The 17,795-nt window shown below is 53.2% G+C and overlaps 1 protein-coding gene across 4 annotated transcripts; it reads left to right on the top strand.

Moving 5' to 3' along the window:
* Positions 1–7,316: 7,316 nt before the first annotated feature.
* On the top strand, positions 7,317–15,797 carry BST2 (bone marrow stromal cell antigen 2). 4 transcript variants are annotated; one of them, XM_032315185.1, is made up of 5 exons: positions 7,320–7,744; positions 8,523–8,598; positions 8,948–9,008; positions 9,281–9,410; positions 15,454–15,628. In XM_032315185.1, exons 1-4 carry the CDS (start codon positions 7,445–7,447, stop codon positions 9,399–9,401), a joined length of 558 nt encoding a protein of 185 aa, XP_032171076.1. In that variant the 5' UTR covers positions 7,320–7,444; the 3' UTR covers positions 9,402–9,410; positions 15,454–15,628. The 4 variants fall into 4 exon arrangements, with proteins under 4 accessions (XP_032171065.1, XP_032171076.1, XP_032171082.1 ...); XM_032315191.1 differs by lacking the exon at positions 15,454–15,628 and adding an exon at positions 12,278–12,386; XM_032315181.1 differs by having other exon boundaries at positions 7,322–7,744; positions 15,494–15,604.
* The last annotated feature ends 1,998 nt before the right edge of the window (positions 15,798–17,795 follow it).

Below are 17,795 nucleotides of genomic sequence, written 5' to 3'. Positions count from 1 at the left end.
GGGAGATGGAGCCTCCATTCCCTGTTCTTCTGCCCGGTCTTGCACATTATGACCCTTAAAACGTGACCCTAATCACTGTCCACTTGAAGAGGATTTCCATACATCATACTCAGCGTCTCTAATCCCTTAATGGAGGCAGCCTGCTTTGCACCTCGGTGACAGGGGAAAGCTTGGGTTGGGCCAGATACATGGACCTCACAAACCAAACCATAGTTAGAGCCCTTGCTCAGGGGCACCTCAGTGGCTTAGTCAGTAGCGTGTGACTCTGGATCTCAGGGTCGTGAGTTCAAGTCCCACTCTGGGTGTGGAGATGACTTAATAAATGAACTTTAAAAAAAAAAAAAAAAAAGAACCATCAGCGGGAAAGGGACAACAAAATAAACTTGGCAATGCCTTACTGGTTGGGAACTCCGGTGGATGGCCCCCGACAACTCCTTTGGCAGTTACCTGGGGTGGTGTTCTAGAACATAGAGTACATGGTATTCCATTAACCAAGTCACTGGATTTCAAGGGCAATCCTTGGCAATACACCGTACCGCCCTGGTGCCACAGCGGCCACTCTTTCTATGTACCCAGTCTGTGGTATCTGATGAAATAATGGTGGCCAGCCCTCCTCCCTGGGCTGGGGCATCAGCTCTCTGAATTTTGGGAGCCCGGTGTGGGGGTTTAGCACGTGGAAGATAATGAGGATGCCTCTGTCTCCTGCAGGTGAACACAGATGTTCTCCCACATACCCCGACCCCACAAAGGCTTGCCCACCTCTCAGCTTTCCTTGTCTAAGCCCTGGGGTTCATCCTTTTAAAACAGCCCAACTATCAGTGCAGTGATAAGCCAAACCAGCTCTGAGCTGAACCCACTGGAGGCTGTGGTTTGTTCCTTTTTCCGTCCAGATGGTGTCAGTGTGAAACTGCCTAACGATGGTAGCTCACATGGGTAGGCTACCCCGACTAGAACATTCTGCGCGCCAGGCATCTGCGGAAAAGTGCCCCTCGCTCCCTGTGGGCCACGGAGGCTCCCCACAGGAATAGGGGCGGGGATCTTTGGAGGCTCTGGCTCCTCCATGGGGCCTACCAGCACCTCCTTTCTAGATGCTGTGGGCTGGTAGGTAGGGTACCCCATTGCTAGAAGTCAGCATGCCTTAGTCAAAGTGGGAGTTCAAACCAGGGCAGAGGTGAGTCAATGGGACAGGCTCTCAACCCACCCCTTGCCCTGGCAGAGAAGTTCTTACCGGGATATGCCCTCCCTTCATGAGCGGCTCAACCTGCATGGCGGTGCCTGCGTCTTGAGTTTGCCACAGGTTCACCGCACATCCTCTTACCTACAGATGTCCCAGCGAAGTCTGCAGAGCGTCCCTGAACAGAGACCGGTCTTTACGTGTCGGCATCATGTCATTGGTGTAATGGACCCATTTTAGGATGTGGGGAGGGAGGATGGGGGCCAGCCTTGGGCGACCATCCATCCCGTGACATACGTTGAGGCTGGCAAGTAGCCTTGGGAAGCAGTTGAGAGGGTCCACTGGGGTCCCTCCCACATGAAGGCAAATTGAGCTTGCGTCTAGTGGCCAGGGGTGTATTGGAAAAGGCATTTGCCAAGTCCTGCTCAGCATGATACACTCCTAGGGCCCTGGGCAGGGTATGCGAGATGGTGGCAGTGTTGAGCACAGCCCTGTGGTTGGAGGACCACAATTTGTTCAAGTCTCAGTCATCCGCCAAGAGCCATGTTTTCTCTACTGGCCAAACTGAGCTGTTGAAAGCACCAGAGGCAAGGTGTCCCATACCAACTTGGTGCGGTGCTTGATTCATCCCTCCTCTTTCTTTAGGCCCCTTGGGCAATTATAACACCAGTACCCCTCTTTCATGTCAATGGCTGGCCTCCAGAATTCACCTTTAGAGGTTTGCAGACTTTGGCCTCATAGGATGTCTGTGCCCAGCATGTTCTCTGGTACTGGAGAAGGAAAACCCTCCAATTCTCCATATTCTTGGGGTACCTGGGCAGCTCAGTTGGTTAAGCATCTGACTTCAGCTCAGGGTATGTCCCCAGGGTCCTGGGATCAGGCCCCATATCAGGGCCCCCTGCTCAGAGGGGAGCCTGCTGCTCCCTCTCCTCCCTGTTCCTGCTCTCTCTCACTCTCTCTGTCCCTCTCTCTCCAATAAATAAAATCTTTACAAAGAAGAATTTGCTGTACCTTTTCTATTGATTTCCAGGGCCGCGTCCTCAGGGGGTCCTCCTCATTGGGCCAAGCCTCCCTGCAGGCTGGAAGAATCTGCTCTATAAGGCAGCGAGTACCTTGAGGCCCCTGCAGGTGCTCTCAGAGGCTGGGGTGTGTGCTGGTGCTGCTCATTTTCTTGGCCTCCCGCCCAGGAAGAGAAACTCCATCGTCTGGATCCCATAGGGGCACTGCACTTGCCTGGATAATTTCCCTGGCCTTTCGCTGGAACTTGGCCCCCATATGGATAAGCTCAGCGGGAACAGATTCTCTTATCTTGTGCATTTCCAGAACGGGGAGCTGCCCCCGTTCTGGAAGGAAGGATGGAAGGAAGAAAGTGGGGAAGGAAGCTCTCTCCAGATATTCCCTGTAGACAGAGAAAGAGGAGAGGGGAGGGGAGGGGAGGGAAGGGGAGGGGAGGGAAGAGGGAGGAGAGAGGGAAGGAAGGGAGGGAGAGAGAGAGAGAGACGGGAGGGAAGGAAGGAAAGAAAGGAAGGAAGGGGGCGCCTGGGTGGCTCAGTGGGTTAAAGCCGCTGCCTTCGGCTCAGGTCATGATCTCAGGGTCCTGGGATCGAGTCCCGCATCAGACTCTCTGCTCAGCAGGGAACCTGCTTCCTCCTCTCTCTCTCTCTGCCTGCCTCTCTGACTACTTGTGATCTCTCTCTGTCAAATAAATAAATAAAATCTTTAAAAAAAAAAAAGGAAGGAAGCTGTCTCCAGGTATCTCCTGGGGACAGAACCGCCTCTGAGTGAGAACCCTCTCGCGGGCACCTTCCTACAAGCCTGGAGATGACCTCTGTCACCCACCCAGGGCCATGCACTACTGAAAACATCTCAAGAGTAAGACATTACACAACAAGGCGTTTGGTCAACACAATGAAATGCGTGTGTAGTTTAACAACAAGAAAGAGATAAAAGACCTGAGTGAAGGGAGCAGGATTGTGGGTGACATTTTGAACTTTAAGAAGTTTCTTTGGCGTCCCTACGTGATCCTCTCAAGATGAACCACAAAAGGAAAAAGCCCCGAGCGTGTGCTCTTCCGGTCCTGCTCCAGATGTAGGCTGAGGTGTGGCTGTGCCCTCTGACTTCCTTCCCCCGGGGAGCCCCACCGACCAGGGGAGGAGAGTGACTTCCGGTGGAGACACCCGACGGGAGCCCATCTCAGCCAGCTGATCCAGGTCAACACCACCGTGAAACGCCACGCTGATGGCAAGTGCCCTGGACCCCGTGTGCCGGGCAGGCCGCTTCACCTCTGCGGTCCTCCCCCAAAACCTGTCACCCCCAGTCCAACCTTGAAAAAACACCAGACAAGTCACAGCTGGGCAATTTCCCACAACACACCTGACCAGTTCTCCTCAACACTGCCCAGGTTCTCAACAGCAAGAAAGTCCAAGAAACTGTCTCAGCCCAGAAGGGCCTAAGGAGATGTGACAACCAAAAGTAACGCCGGGTCCTGTGTCATAAAAAGGACATTAAGAAAAACTGATGGGGGCACCTGGGTGGCTCAATGGCTTAAAGCCTCTGCCTTCAGCTCGGGTCATGGTCTTGGGGTCCTGGGATTGGGCCCCGCATCAGGCTCTCTGTTTAGCAGGAAGCCTGCTTTCCCCTCTCTCTCTGCCTGTCTCTCTGCCTACTTGTGATGTCTCTCTCTCTCTCTCTGTCAAATAAATAAATAAATAAATAAATAAACAAATAAATAAAATATTTGGAAAAAAAAAAGAAAGAAAGAAAAAGAAAAACTGACATGGGTGCCTGGGTGGCTCAGTGGGTTAAAGCCTCTGCCGTAGGCTCAGGTCATGATCCCAGGGTTCTGGTATCGAATCCCACATGCGGCTGTCTGCACAGCAGGGAGTCTGCGTCTCCCTTTGCCTCTGCCCCACTCCTTGCTTGTGCTCACTCTTGCTCAAATAAATAAGTAAAATCTTACAGAAAAACTTTTTGTTTGCAGGGCTGGGACTAGAGCGAGGCTGAGTAAGGCACTCTCTGCAGTGGCAGAATTTTGGCGCGCACCGGTTTCATTTTTATCATCCCCATTCTACAGCTCCAGAAACCAAGGCTTAGAGGAAACTTCTCATCCAGGTCCTACAAGAGGGAGGGCTATTCGTACACAGCCTTGGCCTCTGACCTGCAACTGCGGGCCCAAACAGACCCCAAAGTTTGAAGGCCAGTACAGGGCGAAGTCAGCTTTGCTGACAGTCTTGTGTTTGCCCCTGGGGTCCTGGCTAGGGAGGGAGGGCCCTTCTCTAGGGACACACAGTCTCCCCCACCCCCCGCCTCTTCAGCACGGGCATCCCTCATCCCTTGTACTTTGGGGGCTGAGTGGTTTTTGTGGGGACTTCTAGGCGGAGCATGTCCAACTGGGCGCCTAGAGATGCTTCTCCAGGCCTTCTGGGAGGCCTGGGCCTTGGCTGTGGCCCTGCCCACCCGAGGCCCAGCTCACCACAAACCCTAGAAATGGCCGACCCAACGGAACCTAGGTTGGAGTCTGGGCTGTGGGGGCCCTGGAGCTGAAGAAGCCACAGGACACGTACATGACAACCTTCCAGCTGTCCCAGGCAGCCGGTGGGAGCCTCTGGTCAGACTAATGTCCAGCAGAAAGCTCTGGCTCCCTTGGCCACTGAAATGCCCAAATTCCGGGACCCCCAAAGACGACCACCAGAGTCCAGAGTCAAAGCCAAACAGCAAGGATCGTTTATTACGAGTTCGAACCCGGACCTCCACGCACTCGTTACCAGTGACGCTAAGAGGTCCCGTGCTCAGGATCACAACACCTTTTATACAATATTTTTGGGGAGGCAGGGACTTAGCATACATCAAAATATCTTGTAACAAATCGCCACATACTGCGGGAAAATCATAAAGCAACTCTATAATATGACTGGCGCACTACAGAGCGGGAAAAGGCTGGGAACAGATTATTGGTTAGGCCAAAGGGCTGTCTTTCTTCAAACTGCTTGGTTGGCACCGCTAGGGTATGTGTCACCTCAGGATTGGCTGGGGTCTCCCTGCCAAGCCGCGGGGTGCCAGATGGTTATTATCTCTTGCACCCAGAGCCTGGTAGGGGGGTCTGGGAGCGGTCATTCTGTCAGGTTCAATTCTGGGTGGAGGATGTGTGGTTACAGAGTGTCTAGAAAGTCTGCTGGTATTTTTCCCTCTCCTCACAGGTTAGCAAGCAAAGGTACAGAAGCAGAAATAGCGGTTAGGTGTATAATGGTCATAATTTTATTCCCTAAGCTTCTCAGCCACATGCAGAGGAGGCCAAGGCAGTCTGAGTCCTCTAAGGCCTCCCTCCAGGGTTCAGACCCCTTCTGAGTCCTCTTCCTGGGCACTCCCCAGGCTCTTTGGGTCCAGCGTATCCCAAATGGACTGGATTGTCTTTCCTCAAAATGAGCTCCTCGCTCCATGACAGTATTTCTGTGTTTTTTGCCTTTCCTCCGTTCTGCCCTGGCCCGCACATCTGTTGAGTGCCTACTGCATGCCGAAGCCCTTTCCTAGAAACTCCTCACCAGAACCCCTTCCCCCATGAGGCTGTGCCTGCTATAGTCCCCACTTTACAGATGGGAAAACTGAGATTCAGGGCGCCTGGGTAGCTCAGTGGGTTAAAGCCTCTGCCTTCGGCTCAGGTCATGATTCCAGGGTCCTGGGATCGAGCCCCACATCGGGCTCTCTGCTCGGCAGGGAGCCTGCTTCCTCCTCTCTCTCTGCCTGCCTCTCTGCCTACTTGTGATCTCTGTCAAATAAATAAATAAAATCTTTAAAAAAAAAAAAACTGAGGTTCAGAGGGTTTGCTTGGGGTCCTGGTGATGAGGGAGCAGAAAGCTGGCTGAGGACAAAGCAAAACGCTGATACCTCACCATCTTCCCCTCACCCCAGCAAAAGGCTGACACTTTGCAATCTCCCCCTCCCCCCCACCACTCCTGGGTGGGACAAATGTGACATTCTTTTTTTTTTTTTTAAAGATTTTATTTATTTATTTATTTGACAGAGAGAAATCACAAGTAGAATGGAGAGGCAGGCAGAGAGAGAGAGAGGGAAGCAGGCTCCCTGCTGAGCAGAGAGCCCGATGCGGGACTCAATCCCAGGACCCTGAGATCATGACCTGAGCCGAAGGCAGCGGCTTAACCCACTGAGCCACCCAGGCGCCCCAAATGTGACATTCTTTAGGAATCACCCAGCTATCTTGATGTTAATGGCTTGCCAAAAGGGAAAAGACAACATTGATCAAGCCTCAAGACCTCCGGTATCCCGGCACCTTGTAGGCCCTCTTTAGCATATGAAAACTCCATTGAAACCTCCCTTTCTCTCACCTTGCCCCCCAACCGCAGGGTACTTAACCTGCCATCCCTCACAACCCCGGGCAGCAGCTCTTCCTGCCCACGGGCCCTGTCCCCGTGCTTTAATAAACCACCATTTTGCACCAGAGCTGTCTCAAGAATTCTTTCTTGGTCATCGGCTCCGGACCTCACCCCTCCAAACCTCACCTAGGTTCTAGAACTTCATCACTGGGATGGCAGAGGCAGATTCTAGAAGTAAGAGCCTATTCCCTGCGGGAGCCAGGACAGGATCTGGGAGACCGTATTTTGAGGGCTAGGGCGGCCCTGGTGGCCAAGTGGGAAACTAAGGCCTCCGTCCTGGGGTCCCAACCAGAGCTTCTCCAGCCTTCAGTCCCTCCTCAGACACCCCGTGTGGGTGCAGGGGTGCTAAGTGACCACCATGGAGAATCTTAAACACAAAACGTGGCCTCTGGGGTTCGAGCCAGACCCCGCCCCCAGTCCACCCACCCCCCCCTCAGCCTCAGTTTCCCCAGCTTGGAGCTGAGCCAATGACAGCCACGATCTCTTCGGGTCCTGGGACCCGCGAACACGAGGCTGGCCTGCATGAGACGTTCAGTAACAGCAGTTGTCACCCTCAGTTACGAGCAGGAGAGGGGCGGGAACTTCAGATGGTCAGACTCAGGCTGCTCCAGCTCCCCTCACCAGCCCCCGGCCAAACCGGAAAAGCTCAAGGTTTCAATTCACCGCAAACAACCCACCTTTTTCCTGGGAAATTGAAACTGAAAGCCCAAACTGTTTTTTGCCTCCGGATGCCCCCATTTCAAGCCTCTAGGTCAGAGGATTGTCTCGGAACATGTCATTGGTCAGGACGGCCCCTATGTTAATAAGGGGGTAGCCCCAGCCAGTAGAAGGTCGGAACGTCCTATCTCCTGCCCTAACTCCCTACATCCAGGGGCAGATCAAGATGGCACCAACTTTTTACCATCATTGGCCTGAGCCCGTGACTGAAAAATCAGCGTCCATGGAACAAAGTCAGCGGTGGGGGTGGAAGTGGCTGAGCATTGGCCTGACCTTGCTGGCACTGGCTCTGTTTGTGGCCCTGATGGTCTTTGCCGTCAGAGCCAGCAGCAAAGCCTGCAAGGAGGGCCTCCAAGCAGAGCAGGAGTGTCGCAATGTCACCCGCCTCCTGGAACTGCAGCTAGCCCAAACCCGGCAACACTTACTGGGGGCGAAGGACGAGGCTGCCACCTGCAACCAGACTGTGGTAAGAGACCAGCAACGCCCGGAGAGGGCCCGGTGGTTGCGCGGCCCCCACGGGTCTAGATGAGGGTGGAGAAACTTCCTCTGGGCCCCCGCATCGGGAGTTGGGTTTTCCCGCTAGGGTTTGGGGGACCTTAAACTTTCTCAGCGGTGCTGGTCTAGGGCAGGGCTTTAAATGCCCCAGAGCACCCAAATCCCCACTAGAGTGTGGGAAGAGTCTCCAGCCTGTTTTGGGAGAGCTAGTAGCTGCTCTCTGCACCAGAAATCCCATCTAAGGTTTGGGATGGAGACCTCACCTCGTCCAAAAGAAGGGTGGGGCTCCGAATACACCCACCCCATCCCTGGGAGACTATGAAATGTTCACGTGGGTCCTGATATGGGGGGCCTTGAAACTCCCCAGGATGTCTAACTTGGGCTCGGAAATCCCTATGTTCTGGGTTTAGGGAAGGACATCTAAGTCTTGGGCAATAGCCCATGAGGTCTGAGAGTTTCCTCGAGGGCTTGGGCATAGGGAGCCTCCAAATTCCCATGTGGGGAGCCTCAAATCCCCTATTTCGGGGATCACATCCTTAGTTGCCCTGGGAGGGTGGGTGGTTGTGGCCATTCTTAGAGGTGGGAGACCGGGGTGCAGGGAGGGTTGGAGGGAAACCTGAAAGGGCTTTGGACCCGGGCCCCTCTGACCACAGGGCCTGGGGGAGAGATCCAGGGCCCCCAGCAGCAGCTACCTCCACTCCGCAGGCCAGAAGGCCAGTCTCTGATACCCACCCCCTGCCCCGTTGCAGGTGAACCTTTCCGCTTCCCTGGAAATGGAGAAGGCCCAGGGTCTGGAGCAGCTCAGGGGAAGAGAGGAGCTTCAGCGTAAGAAAGCATAAAACCAGGGTTCTGCAGCGGGGGTGGATTGGGAGGGGTGGGTCAAGCACTGAACTCCCGGAGGAGGAGGGGCGGGGGAGGGAGGAAGGGGCAGGGGACAAGGGGGGGGGGTGGGAGGAAGTCCCAGGGTCGGGGTCACCAGGGAGTGGTCAGAATCCAGTGAAGGGTGGGAAAGGAGTACCCCAGGTTTCCAAGGTGGGGTGGCGTGAGGTTGGGACTGAAGGCGGCGTTGGATCCCGGGGTAGAGCCAGGCAGAGAATGTGGCCACTTGTCACGCCATGTCTGGGCCACCGTGCCACTGTGCTGACAAGGCCCCCCTGATTCTCTCCCACCTTAGGAGAGGTTGAGAAATTGAAGAAGCAGCTGCAGGACGCTTCGGAGGAGGTGGAACGACTCAGGTCTGCACCGCAGCCCCTGACTGTACCCCTTTCACGACACCTGTCCCCTCCCAAGACCCAGGACGCCCTTTGCCTGCAAATTTCCCATTGCTCAGGGCACAGAGTTTGAATGCCAACCTTGTCCCTCGGGTCACACCAAGCCTCGAGAGGAAGCGGCCCACTCTCTTCCCCACTGACTTGGTGGGGGAGGAGGGGAGATTCTGAAGGGCGACAAGGCCAGACCCGGTGCAGGCCCTGGCAGCTGCCTCAGTTGTCCCCACATCTTCCCCCAGAAAAGAGAAGGAAGCCTGGAGCAAGGAAGGGGACCCCAGCTTCAGCAGCTCCTCGAAGTCACTCGGCCCCTGGATGGTCCCCATGTGCCTGTTCCTGGGCCTCCCTGCTCTGCTGGCCTGAGGCCTGCTGGTAAGAAGGGTGGCCTGGCCTAGAAGAAAGCTGGGGTTGGGAGGGAGGGAAGAAGGGAGGGAGTCTAGGATAGGCCAGGGTCTGGGGAGGTGACCTGTTACAGGGTAGTTGGCAGGGCACAGAGAGGGAGGAGCCAGTGGGGAGCTGGCCTGGAACAGGGCGGGGCCACCTTCTGTCCTCCTCCAGGCCACCCTAAGTCCCCCTTATGATGTCTCCTTAGCTCATAGCCTTCAAGGCTTCCCTGACCAGACCAGATCTGAGGGAGCCACATGGCTGCCTGGTTGCGGGGAGGTGGGCAAGATAGTGGTGGTGGTCGGGGGAGAACACGGAGCCACCGCTGGGATGGACCAACAGGGCGCTTGGCCCAGGGCTGCCTCCTCCCCCTACCCCCGCCCCTGACTTCGCCTGCCCCCAGAGCAGGGCAGGGCATGGGGTGGGGAGTACCTACTTCTTGGTTTCTGGTTTCCAGAAGCTCACTGACTTTTAAAGTCTTTGAACTCCAAAAAGTAGACACCCCTTGGTGGGGGGGAGACCATACTCCTAAGTTCCTGGAGTGAATGCCGTTATGTCATCTCCGTGCACCCGGGGCCTCCCCTGCAGCTGAGGGCAAACCGGTTGACATCCACACCCAAGGTTCCCCGCTCCAGAATGTTCTCAGAGACCCTTAGGGTTTGGGCAGGAGCCATCCCTCTGCCTCCCTGGCCCTCTTCACTGGGCCATTCCTCCCGAGGGAACCCCTCCTCCCAAGAGTCTCTCTGCTTCTTCAAAATTCAGAGCTGCTGTCTCGATAGACAGTAAGTCGACTTTCACGACTTGCACGGATCTGCCCAGCCTCCATCAATCCTTCCTCCAAGTCTGCCGTGGTTGGGGGCAGCAGGTTCACGTCCTGTGAGAACCTCTACTCTCCAGGCAGAGCTTCCGGGTTTTCCTCACTTTCCCCAGCTTGTGGGAGGGCTCAGGAGGAGTTCATGGGGCTGCTTTGGGATGACAGAGTCATTTCACCCCCTAGGAACAGCCCCCCCCTCTTCTCCCAGCCCCGCCTCACCAATAGGGAAACTGAAATCCAGAAAAGTTCCTAGACTTAATCAGGGCTTCTGAGCTGCTCAGGGAATTGAAACTTCTGATTCCCAGAAGCAAACCCTTCTCACATGACCTCCCTCAGTCTGGCCCTGCCCCCACCACCCTGGCCCCCCAACCTGTTCCTTGAAACTGGAAAGGCAGGTATTCCAGAGCTGGGTTCTGACTGGAAAGGAACAAGAGCACAGTTCAGGAGGCTGGCCACCCCGGGAGAAGGCGGACTCTCTTCCAAGAGCCAGCTCCAAGGTTTCTGCCTGGCGCAGAGATTTTTCAAGGGATTTAGGGCAGTTAATCAGTTAAGGGAGGCAGTGGCCTGAGATAATTCTTGATTATGTGCAGTTTAGATGATGCCCACTATGGACGTAATTACGGCACTCACAGCTCGTGCATGGGATTCTGGGTCCTTGGTTCCCCCAGGCAGTGCAGACGTGCTCTGTTCTTTCCAGGAAAGAACGCGGGATCCATAAATACACAAAGGTTTAAACTAAAACTTAAATCGGCTACTAGAGGTCAGAGGGGCCAAAGGGGCTTCACCTCCCCCACCATCCTCAACCCCCACTCCCAGCTCGGCTACCAGACTGTCCCAAACAGTGCTGCCTACTCCCCCCCACCCCCACTGCCCCGCCAGCCCGTGCCTAGGCTGTGTTCCCATGGTGATGGGGGACAGGTTTGCACAATATGATGGATTCAAACTGTTTAGCTTCTCCTCCCAAGCCCCCAACACGTGGCTGAGTAGAAATTTCTCTCCCTTCTAGAAATGCTCCTGTAGGGACCAAGGATGGGCCATTTGGGCATGAAGACTATATTGAGTAAAAAAGACAGTCAAGGGGCACCTGGGTGGCTCAGTCTGTAGAGCATGTGACTCTTGGTCTCAGAATCATGAGTTCAAGCCCCATTGAGTAGGGCATAGAGCCTACTTTAAAAAATCAAATATTCTGAGTTAAAAAATAAAATAAGGGCGCCGGGCTGGCTCAGTCGGTTAACCATCTGCCTACCTTTGGCTCAAGTCATAATTCCAAAGTCCTGGGATGAGGGCTGCCTGCTCAGCAGGGAGTCTCCCTGTCCCTCTGCCTGTCGCCTCCACTCAGGCTCTCTCTCTCTTTCACAAATAAATAAATAAAATATTTTTAAGATTTAAAATCTTAAATTTTAAAATTTAAGATATTAAAATTAAAGATTTTAATTAAGATTAGATTAAGATCTAAAATTAAAGATCTTAAAGATCTTAAAATTTAAAATCTTCAGAAGATTTTATTTAGGGGTGCCTGGGTGGCTCAGTGGGTTAAAGCCTCTGCCTTCGGCTCAGGTCATGATCCCAGGGTGCTGGGATTGGGCCCCACATCAGGCTCTCTGCTCCGCAGAGAGCCTGCTTCCCCCTCTCTCTCTGCCTGCCTCTCTGCCTACTTGTGATCCCTGTCAAATAAATAAAATCTTGAAAAATTTTTATTTATGTATTTATTACAGAAAGAGATAGCAAGAGAAAGAAGACAACCATGGGCAGCTGGAGAGAAGCAGGCTCCCCGCTGAGCAGGGAGTCCGATATGGGGAGTCCGACCCTGGGATCCTGGGATCATGACCTGAGCAAAAGGCAGATGCTTAACAACTAAGCCACCCAGACGACCCAAATAAATAAAATCTTTAAAAAAAATAAAATAAGCAATCAAAAATTAGCCTGTCTAAAGACAGAGGGGACACCTAAGGTGAAAGTGTTTTATTCCAAGCGCCTCTCCAGCCAAGCTCACAGACAGAACTCACAGGCTTCCGACCGGGCCCTGACTCTCCTTTTCCAGGTCATGGTGCCCCTCGTTCTCAGAAAACAGACCACGAGGGATGCCTGCGTGGCTCAGTCAGTGAGGTGAAGCGTCTGCCTTCAGCTCAGGTCATGATCTCGGGGTCCTGGAATCGAGCCCCCGCACCAGGCTCTTGCTCAGCAGGAAGCTCGCTTCTCCCTCTCCCTGCTGCTCCCCCTTCTTGAGCTTTCTCTGATAAATAAGTAAATAAAAACTTTAAAAAAGAAAAAAAAAAACAAAAAACAGACCACCACCATGAAGCATGTTCTTTTCTAACGACAAAGCACATTCTTTTCTAGTGGGAACCCACATCCTGGATGAGCCCCAGAAAGAGCAGAAACTTGTCACCTCCTGCTCTACAGGGCCAAGCACTCCCCACTCACTGTCCCCTAGAGGCTCAGCTGCAACCCTCTCACACCCTTAAAAGCCTTTATTTTATTTTATTTTAAGATTTTATTTATTATTTATTTGACACACAGAGATCACAAGTAGGCAGAGAGGCAGGCTGAGCGAGAGGAAGGGAAGCAGGCTCCCTGCTGAGCAGAGAGCCAGATGCGGGGCTCCATCCCAGGACCCTGAGATCATGACCTGAGCCGAAGGCAGAGGCTTTAACCCACTGAGCCACCTAGGCGCCCCCCCTTAAAAGCCTTTAAAAGGCCCAGCCTTACAGAATCTCACCAGACAGACATCTCTCTTGATGTCTGGCCCCTCTTCTCCCTTGGAGAGTAAGTAAATTCTGTCCTGCTTGGGGTTTTAACCTCTGCGTAATTCTTTGCTGCCCAGCCCACTGGCCACCTTAACATCATTTCAAAGCTTTCTTCCAGCTTGGTCATCCTGGGCTTCCCACTATTTGCCCTATACTCCTCTCCCCAAAGACCCCTCTCCCTCTCCCCGGTTCTCCCCACTCAGACTTAAGCTCCGCTGACCCGCAGGTGATCCTCCCTTGGCTCTTCCCCAACCCCCTCTCCTTTCCCTCAAGACCCTCTGTCACCCCGTCCCCTTCAGCGCTTGCCTCCAGGTCTGGATCCTTCTTCCCCCAACACATGTTCTTTCCAACCTCCCCCCCCCCCCCCAATTCCCTCTTGGCAAAATGGCTGGAGCAGAGGGCATGGTTCGGGTCTACTTTCCCTTCTGCTCACCAGATATTTCTCTTATAAGATGTAAGCTTGGCTTTTTTTCCAACTCATCCTGCCAGGTTCACAAAGGAATCTGAGTAATTCACCCTCTCCTCTGGATGTATCGTGGAGGGACCTATACAATTAGGAATGGGACAGGGAGGCCACCCAGAGATCAGATAAAAATCCTGCTCTTGTCCTCGTGTCCTCACTGAGGCTCTTCAAAAACTCACCAACCTTGATCCTAACTCTCATGTAGGAAAACTGAACCTAGCTATGCATTTCATCTCCCAGTCGGACCCACATATTAGAAAAACAAAACTAGATAAAGCCCACAAACCCCTCAATCCAAAGTACTAGACCCAGCCTTCAAAGTTTTTAACAGCGGAGAGGAGGAAATCAAAGAGGAAATGAGAAAGGGACATTTAAAAAAAAAAAAAAAAAAAAAAACGATCTCAGGTTTATCAGCTCCTGCCTTCTGCCGTTACCAGAGCTCTTCTAGAAAAGTCTCACCCTGCTGGCTTGACCCAAACATTCAATAAGTCCCCCTGGGTGGCTCAGTGGGTTAAGCCTCTGCCTTTAGCTCAGGTCATGATCCTAAGGTTCTGGGATTGAGTCCCACATCAGGCTCTCTGCTGGGCAGGAAGCCTGCTTCTTCCTCTCTCTCTGCTTGCCTCTCTGCCTACTTGTGATCTCTGTCTGTCAAATAAATAAATAAAATCTAAAAAAAAAAAAAAAGACCCCTCCAGGAGCTTGTTACACTTGCAGTAAACCTGGCCACTGGTCCAAACTGTGTCCCAATTTAAAAAAAAAAAAAAAGCAAAAGCAAAAAAGGGCCACCCAAAACCTCTTGCCCTGCCTGAAGAGTGATGACCCCATCCTCAAAGTAGATGGCACCTCCCAAAACCTGTCTTCAGATCCCAAACAGCGGGGAGGGTCAGCCCCATCCCAGGGGATCTCTTGGGACTTCTTCAGGATAAGGACTGACACCCCCCCCCCCAGGATCTCCCTGGATTTTCAGGACCCTCTTCTCCCTCCCCCATCTCTGTTGCTGGGGTTCATGGTGTTTTCTCACCCTTCAGCTACCCAGCTCTTGTCATGTGCCCTGGGAGATCAAATCTCCTCCCCCAGCATCCAGGATGAGACGTCATGACCAAACTAGAGACTCGCTTTTCTCGGCACCCCGTACACACCCAATCCCAATTCTTGGGACTCCCTACTGAACCTACACATCACTCCCACTTCATTCTCTCCAGTTACTACTCCAGGTCCCACGTCCATAGGGGACACCTCCCAACCTGTCAAGGCTACTCACCTCACCTCCATCACCATACACCTCAAGGAGCCTACTTTTTTCCCTTCCAAACACCAATATGCTCTCAAACCTCAGCCTTGCAGCCCCTCGTTTCCAAATTCCTTTTCTCAAATGTATTTTTTTTTAAGATTATTTATTTATTTATCAGAGGGAGAGAGAGCAAGCACAGGCAGACAGAATGGCAGGCAGAGGCAGAGGGAGAAGCAGGCTCCCTGCTGAGCAAGGAGCCCGATGTGGGACTCGATCCCAGGACGCTGGGATCATGACCTGAGCCGAAGGCAGCTGCTTAACCAACTGAGCCACCCAGGCGTCCCTCAAATGTATTTTTTAAACGATTTTATTTATTTTATTTATTTATTTGACAGAGACAGCAAGAGAGGGAACACAAGCAGGGGGGAGTGGGAGAGGGAGAAGCAGGCTCCCCGCTGAGCAGGGAACCCAACCCTCAGGGCTCAGATCCCAGGACTCTGGGACCATGACCAGAGCCGAAGGCAGAGATGCCTAAGGACTGAGCCACCCAGTCGCCCGTCTTTCCTCAAATGTACTAAAGCCTACTAACAATCCTTACATTACTCCAATCCCTTCTGACAAAAAACCAGTGCTAGAGACTAGTTCAGGATCTCAGAACGATCAATGAGTCAGTCCTCCCCAAGCCAGAGCCCCCCTTCCCACCATGCCACCCTCCTTTATGTACTTCACTGTCTTAGATCTTAAAGATGTCTTAAATCTTATGTCTTTTGTCTTAGATCTGAAAGACGTGTTTTTCAGTATTTCCCTCTCCCCTAGGACCCGGAGACCTTCCCGCCTCAGCACGAAACAGTTAACCTGGACGCTTCTCCCACGGGGTCTTAGGGCTAGCCCCCACTTCCGCAGACCAGCTCCGGCATCAGATCTCTGCAACCTCTCCACTCCAATTAGCAGCCTTCTCCCACCTGTGGATGGCCTCCTCTTCAGTCCTGCTGGGCCCACTTCTATCTCTGACACCATCCCTGCGCTCGCCTTCCTCAACAACAAAGGTTAAGGAGTCTCCCTTTCCAAAGCCCATTTAATCAACCATCTGTCCCACACCTAGGATTTTTGCTCACATGGGTACAACCCACCGTATCACCCTGCACGGAGCCTAACTCTCAAACCTACTTCCTCTTTGGCAAAGCCCCCACTTGGAAGGGGCCCTGCACCATCGTGTACCTAATTCCTGACCAACACTTTCCCAACTCACCAGCCCTCCCACCCCTAACACAGACTGTAACAGGTGCTCAAGTAGAAACCCAGGCTTGGGGCGCCTGGGTGGCTCAGTGGGTTCAAGCCTCTGCCTTCGGCTCGGGTCATGATCCTGATGAGGCTCGGGTCATGATCCTGATGAGGGAGCAGGAGGCTGGCTGAAGACAAAAGCAAAAGCTGGCGCCTCGCACCCCCCTCTCCATCCGCTCCCCCTCAGTCATATGTGTAGCATCCCTCAGGCAGCCCTGACTGCCGTGAACAATAAGCAAATAGTTAACTTGCAGAGATCACAATCCTGCAAGACAGGAATCTCCCTTGCTCTACAGATGTCCTGGAGATCTACAAACAGGGAGGTTACCTTATCAACAGCACAAATTTCCAAAGGCAAAGAACTCTCAGTTCCTCAAGCCCTAATGTCTCCCTCCCCACCATAACTGGAGGAGGCTGAGGTAGAAGGGAATGTAAATGATAGCAGGATCCTAACACCCCACCAAGAATCTCCCAACTATCTTGATGTTACCCGCTGGCCTAAAGACAACATTGATCAAGCCACAAGGGCAAGGCCGCCTCCTGGCACCTTGTAGGCCCTCTTTAGCATATGAAAGCTCCCTTCCCCTCCCCTTCCCCCGACCGCAAGGTACACAACCTGCCATCTCTCACAACCCGGGGCAGCAGCTCTTCCTGCCCACGGGTCCTGTTCCCGTGCTTTAATAAACCACCATTTTGCACCAAAGATGTCTCAAGAATTCTTTCTTGGTCATCGGCGCCGGACCTCAGCCCACCGAACCTCACCTAGGTTCTAGAACTTCATCAATCCCAGGGTCCTAGGATCGAGCCCCGCATCAGGCTCTCTGCTCAGTGGGGAGCCTGCTTCCTCCCCTCTCTCTGCCTGCCTCTCTGCCTACTTGTGATCTCTGTCGAATAAAATCTTTAAGAAACCCAGGCTTTCTGTATCCCACCCGCACAGAACTGAGCCAACCTCTGCCCTCATCCTCCTTGGCATCCTTCCAGGAACTGGGTTAGGCACAGGGAGGAATAGCTCATCCTATGCTTACATGGGGACCTTCTCTTCCCTTGAGTCAACAAGTAGCCAATTTCGCTTCCACACTCCCAGCAACACAGAAGCAGACTGATTCCCTGGTGCCGCTTCCAACGGGAGAAGAATGAGGCACAAACAAGTCAGCTGCAAGAGATTGGGAGCAGGGGACAACAGTCGAAAAGACTGCAGCCACGAGCAGCTCCACAGTCTCACTTTTCTTAGATAGAAACAAGAGCCAACAGAAGGACCGATGATGGGCAAACATCAGTCACGTGTCTTGTGGATAAGCAAGAAGTAGGATAAAGTTTATAGTTAAGCAAGCACATTCAAAGGACTCCTCTAACAATGGGTGCTTCTGGGAAGAGAAAGGAGCGATAATGGGAAAGGGAAGCAGGCGGTGTTCCGTTCCAACCTGAGCTGACCGGCGTTCCCGGCTGCCCGCTGCCAGGCTTCTGTGAAGGGGCGGCGTTCCGCCCTGAACGAGCCGGGCATCCCCAGCTGCCCAACTTCACGGTCATGTATCGTCCTTCTCCCCAAAGACCTGCTGCCAGTCTATGTTTTTCTTAAGGCCATCTCTAAATGTGCTTGGTAACTAGTAAAATCCTCCAGGGGTTATAGTTTAAGTAACAAATAGTTCCGAAGGGCAGTAGCAGAGTAGGTCTTCAAAATCCTCACTTCAGGGCACCTGGGTGGCTCAGGTGGTTCTGCAACTGCCTTCCTTCAGCTCAGGTCGTGATCCCGGGGCCCTGGGATCCAGCCCCGCATCCAGCTCCCAGCTCAGTGGGGGGGCCTGTTCCTCCCTCTCTTTCTGCACCTCTTCCTGCATAT

This window comes from Mustela erminea, chromosome 1, assembly GCF_009829155.1.
Source record: "Mustela erminea isolate mMusErm1 chromosome 1, mMusErm1.Pri, whole genome shotgun sequence".
NCBI classification, from domain to species: Eukaryota; Metazoa; Chordata; class Mammalia; order Carnivora; family Mustelidae; genus Mustela; species Mustela erminea.
The sequence above is the reverse complement of the archived record's forward strand: the minus strand, read 5'-3'. Positions and strand labels throughout refer to the sequence as shown.

Excerpts from the sequence above, each read along its gene's own strand:
- BST2 (XM_032315174.1), top strand. The coding sequence starts at position 7,445 with ATGGCACCAACTTTTTACCATCATTGGCCTGAGCCCGTGACTGAAAAA. Across the intron at positions 7,745-8,522 it reads CCACCTGCAACCAGACTGTG|GTGAACCTTTCCGCTTCCCT; the intron begins GTAAGAGACCAG and ends GCCCCGTTGCAG. Across the intron at positions 9,009-15,493 it reads GAGGAGGTGGAACGACTCAG|GACCCGGAGACCTTCCCGCC; the intron begins GTCTGCACCGCA and ends CCTCTCCCCTAG.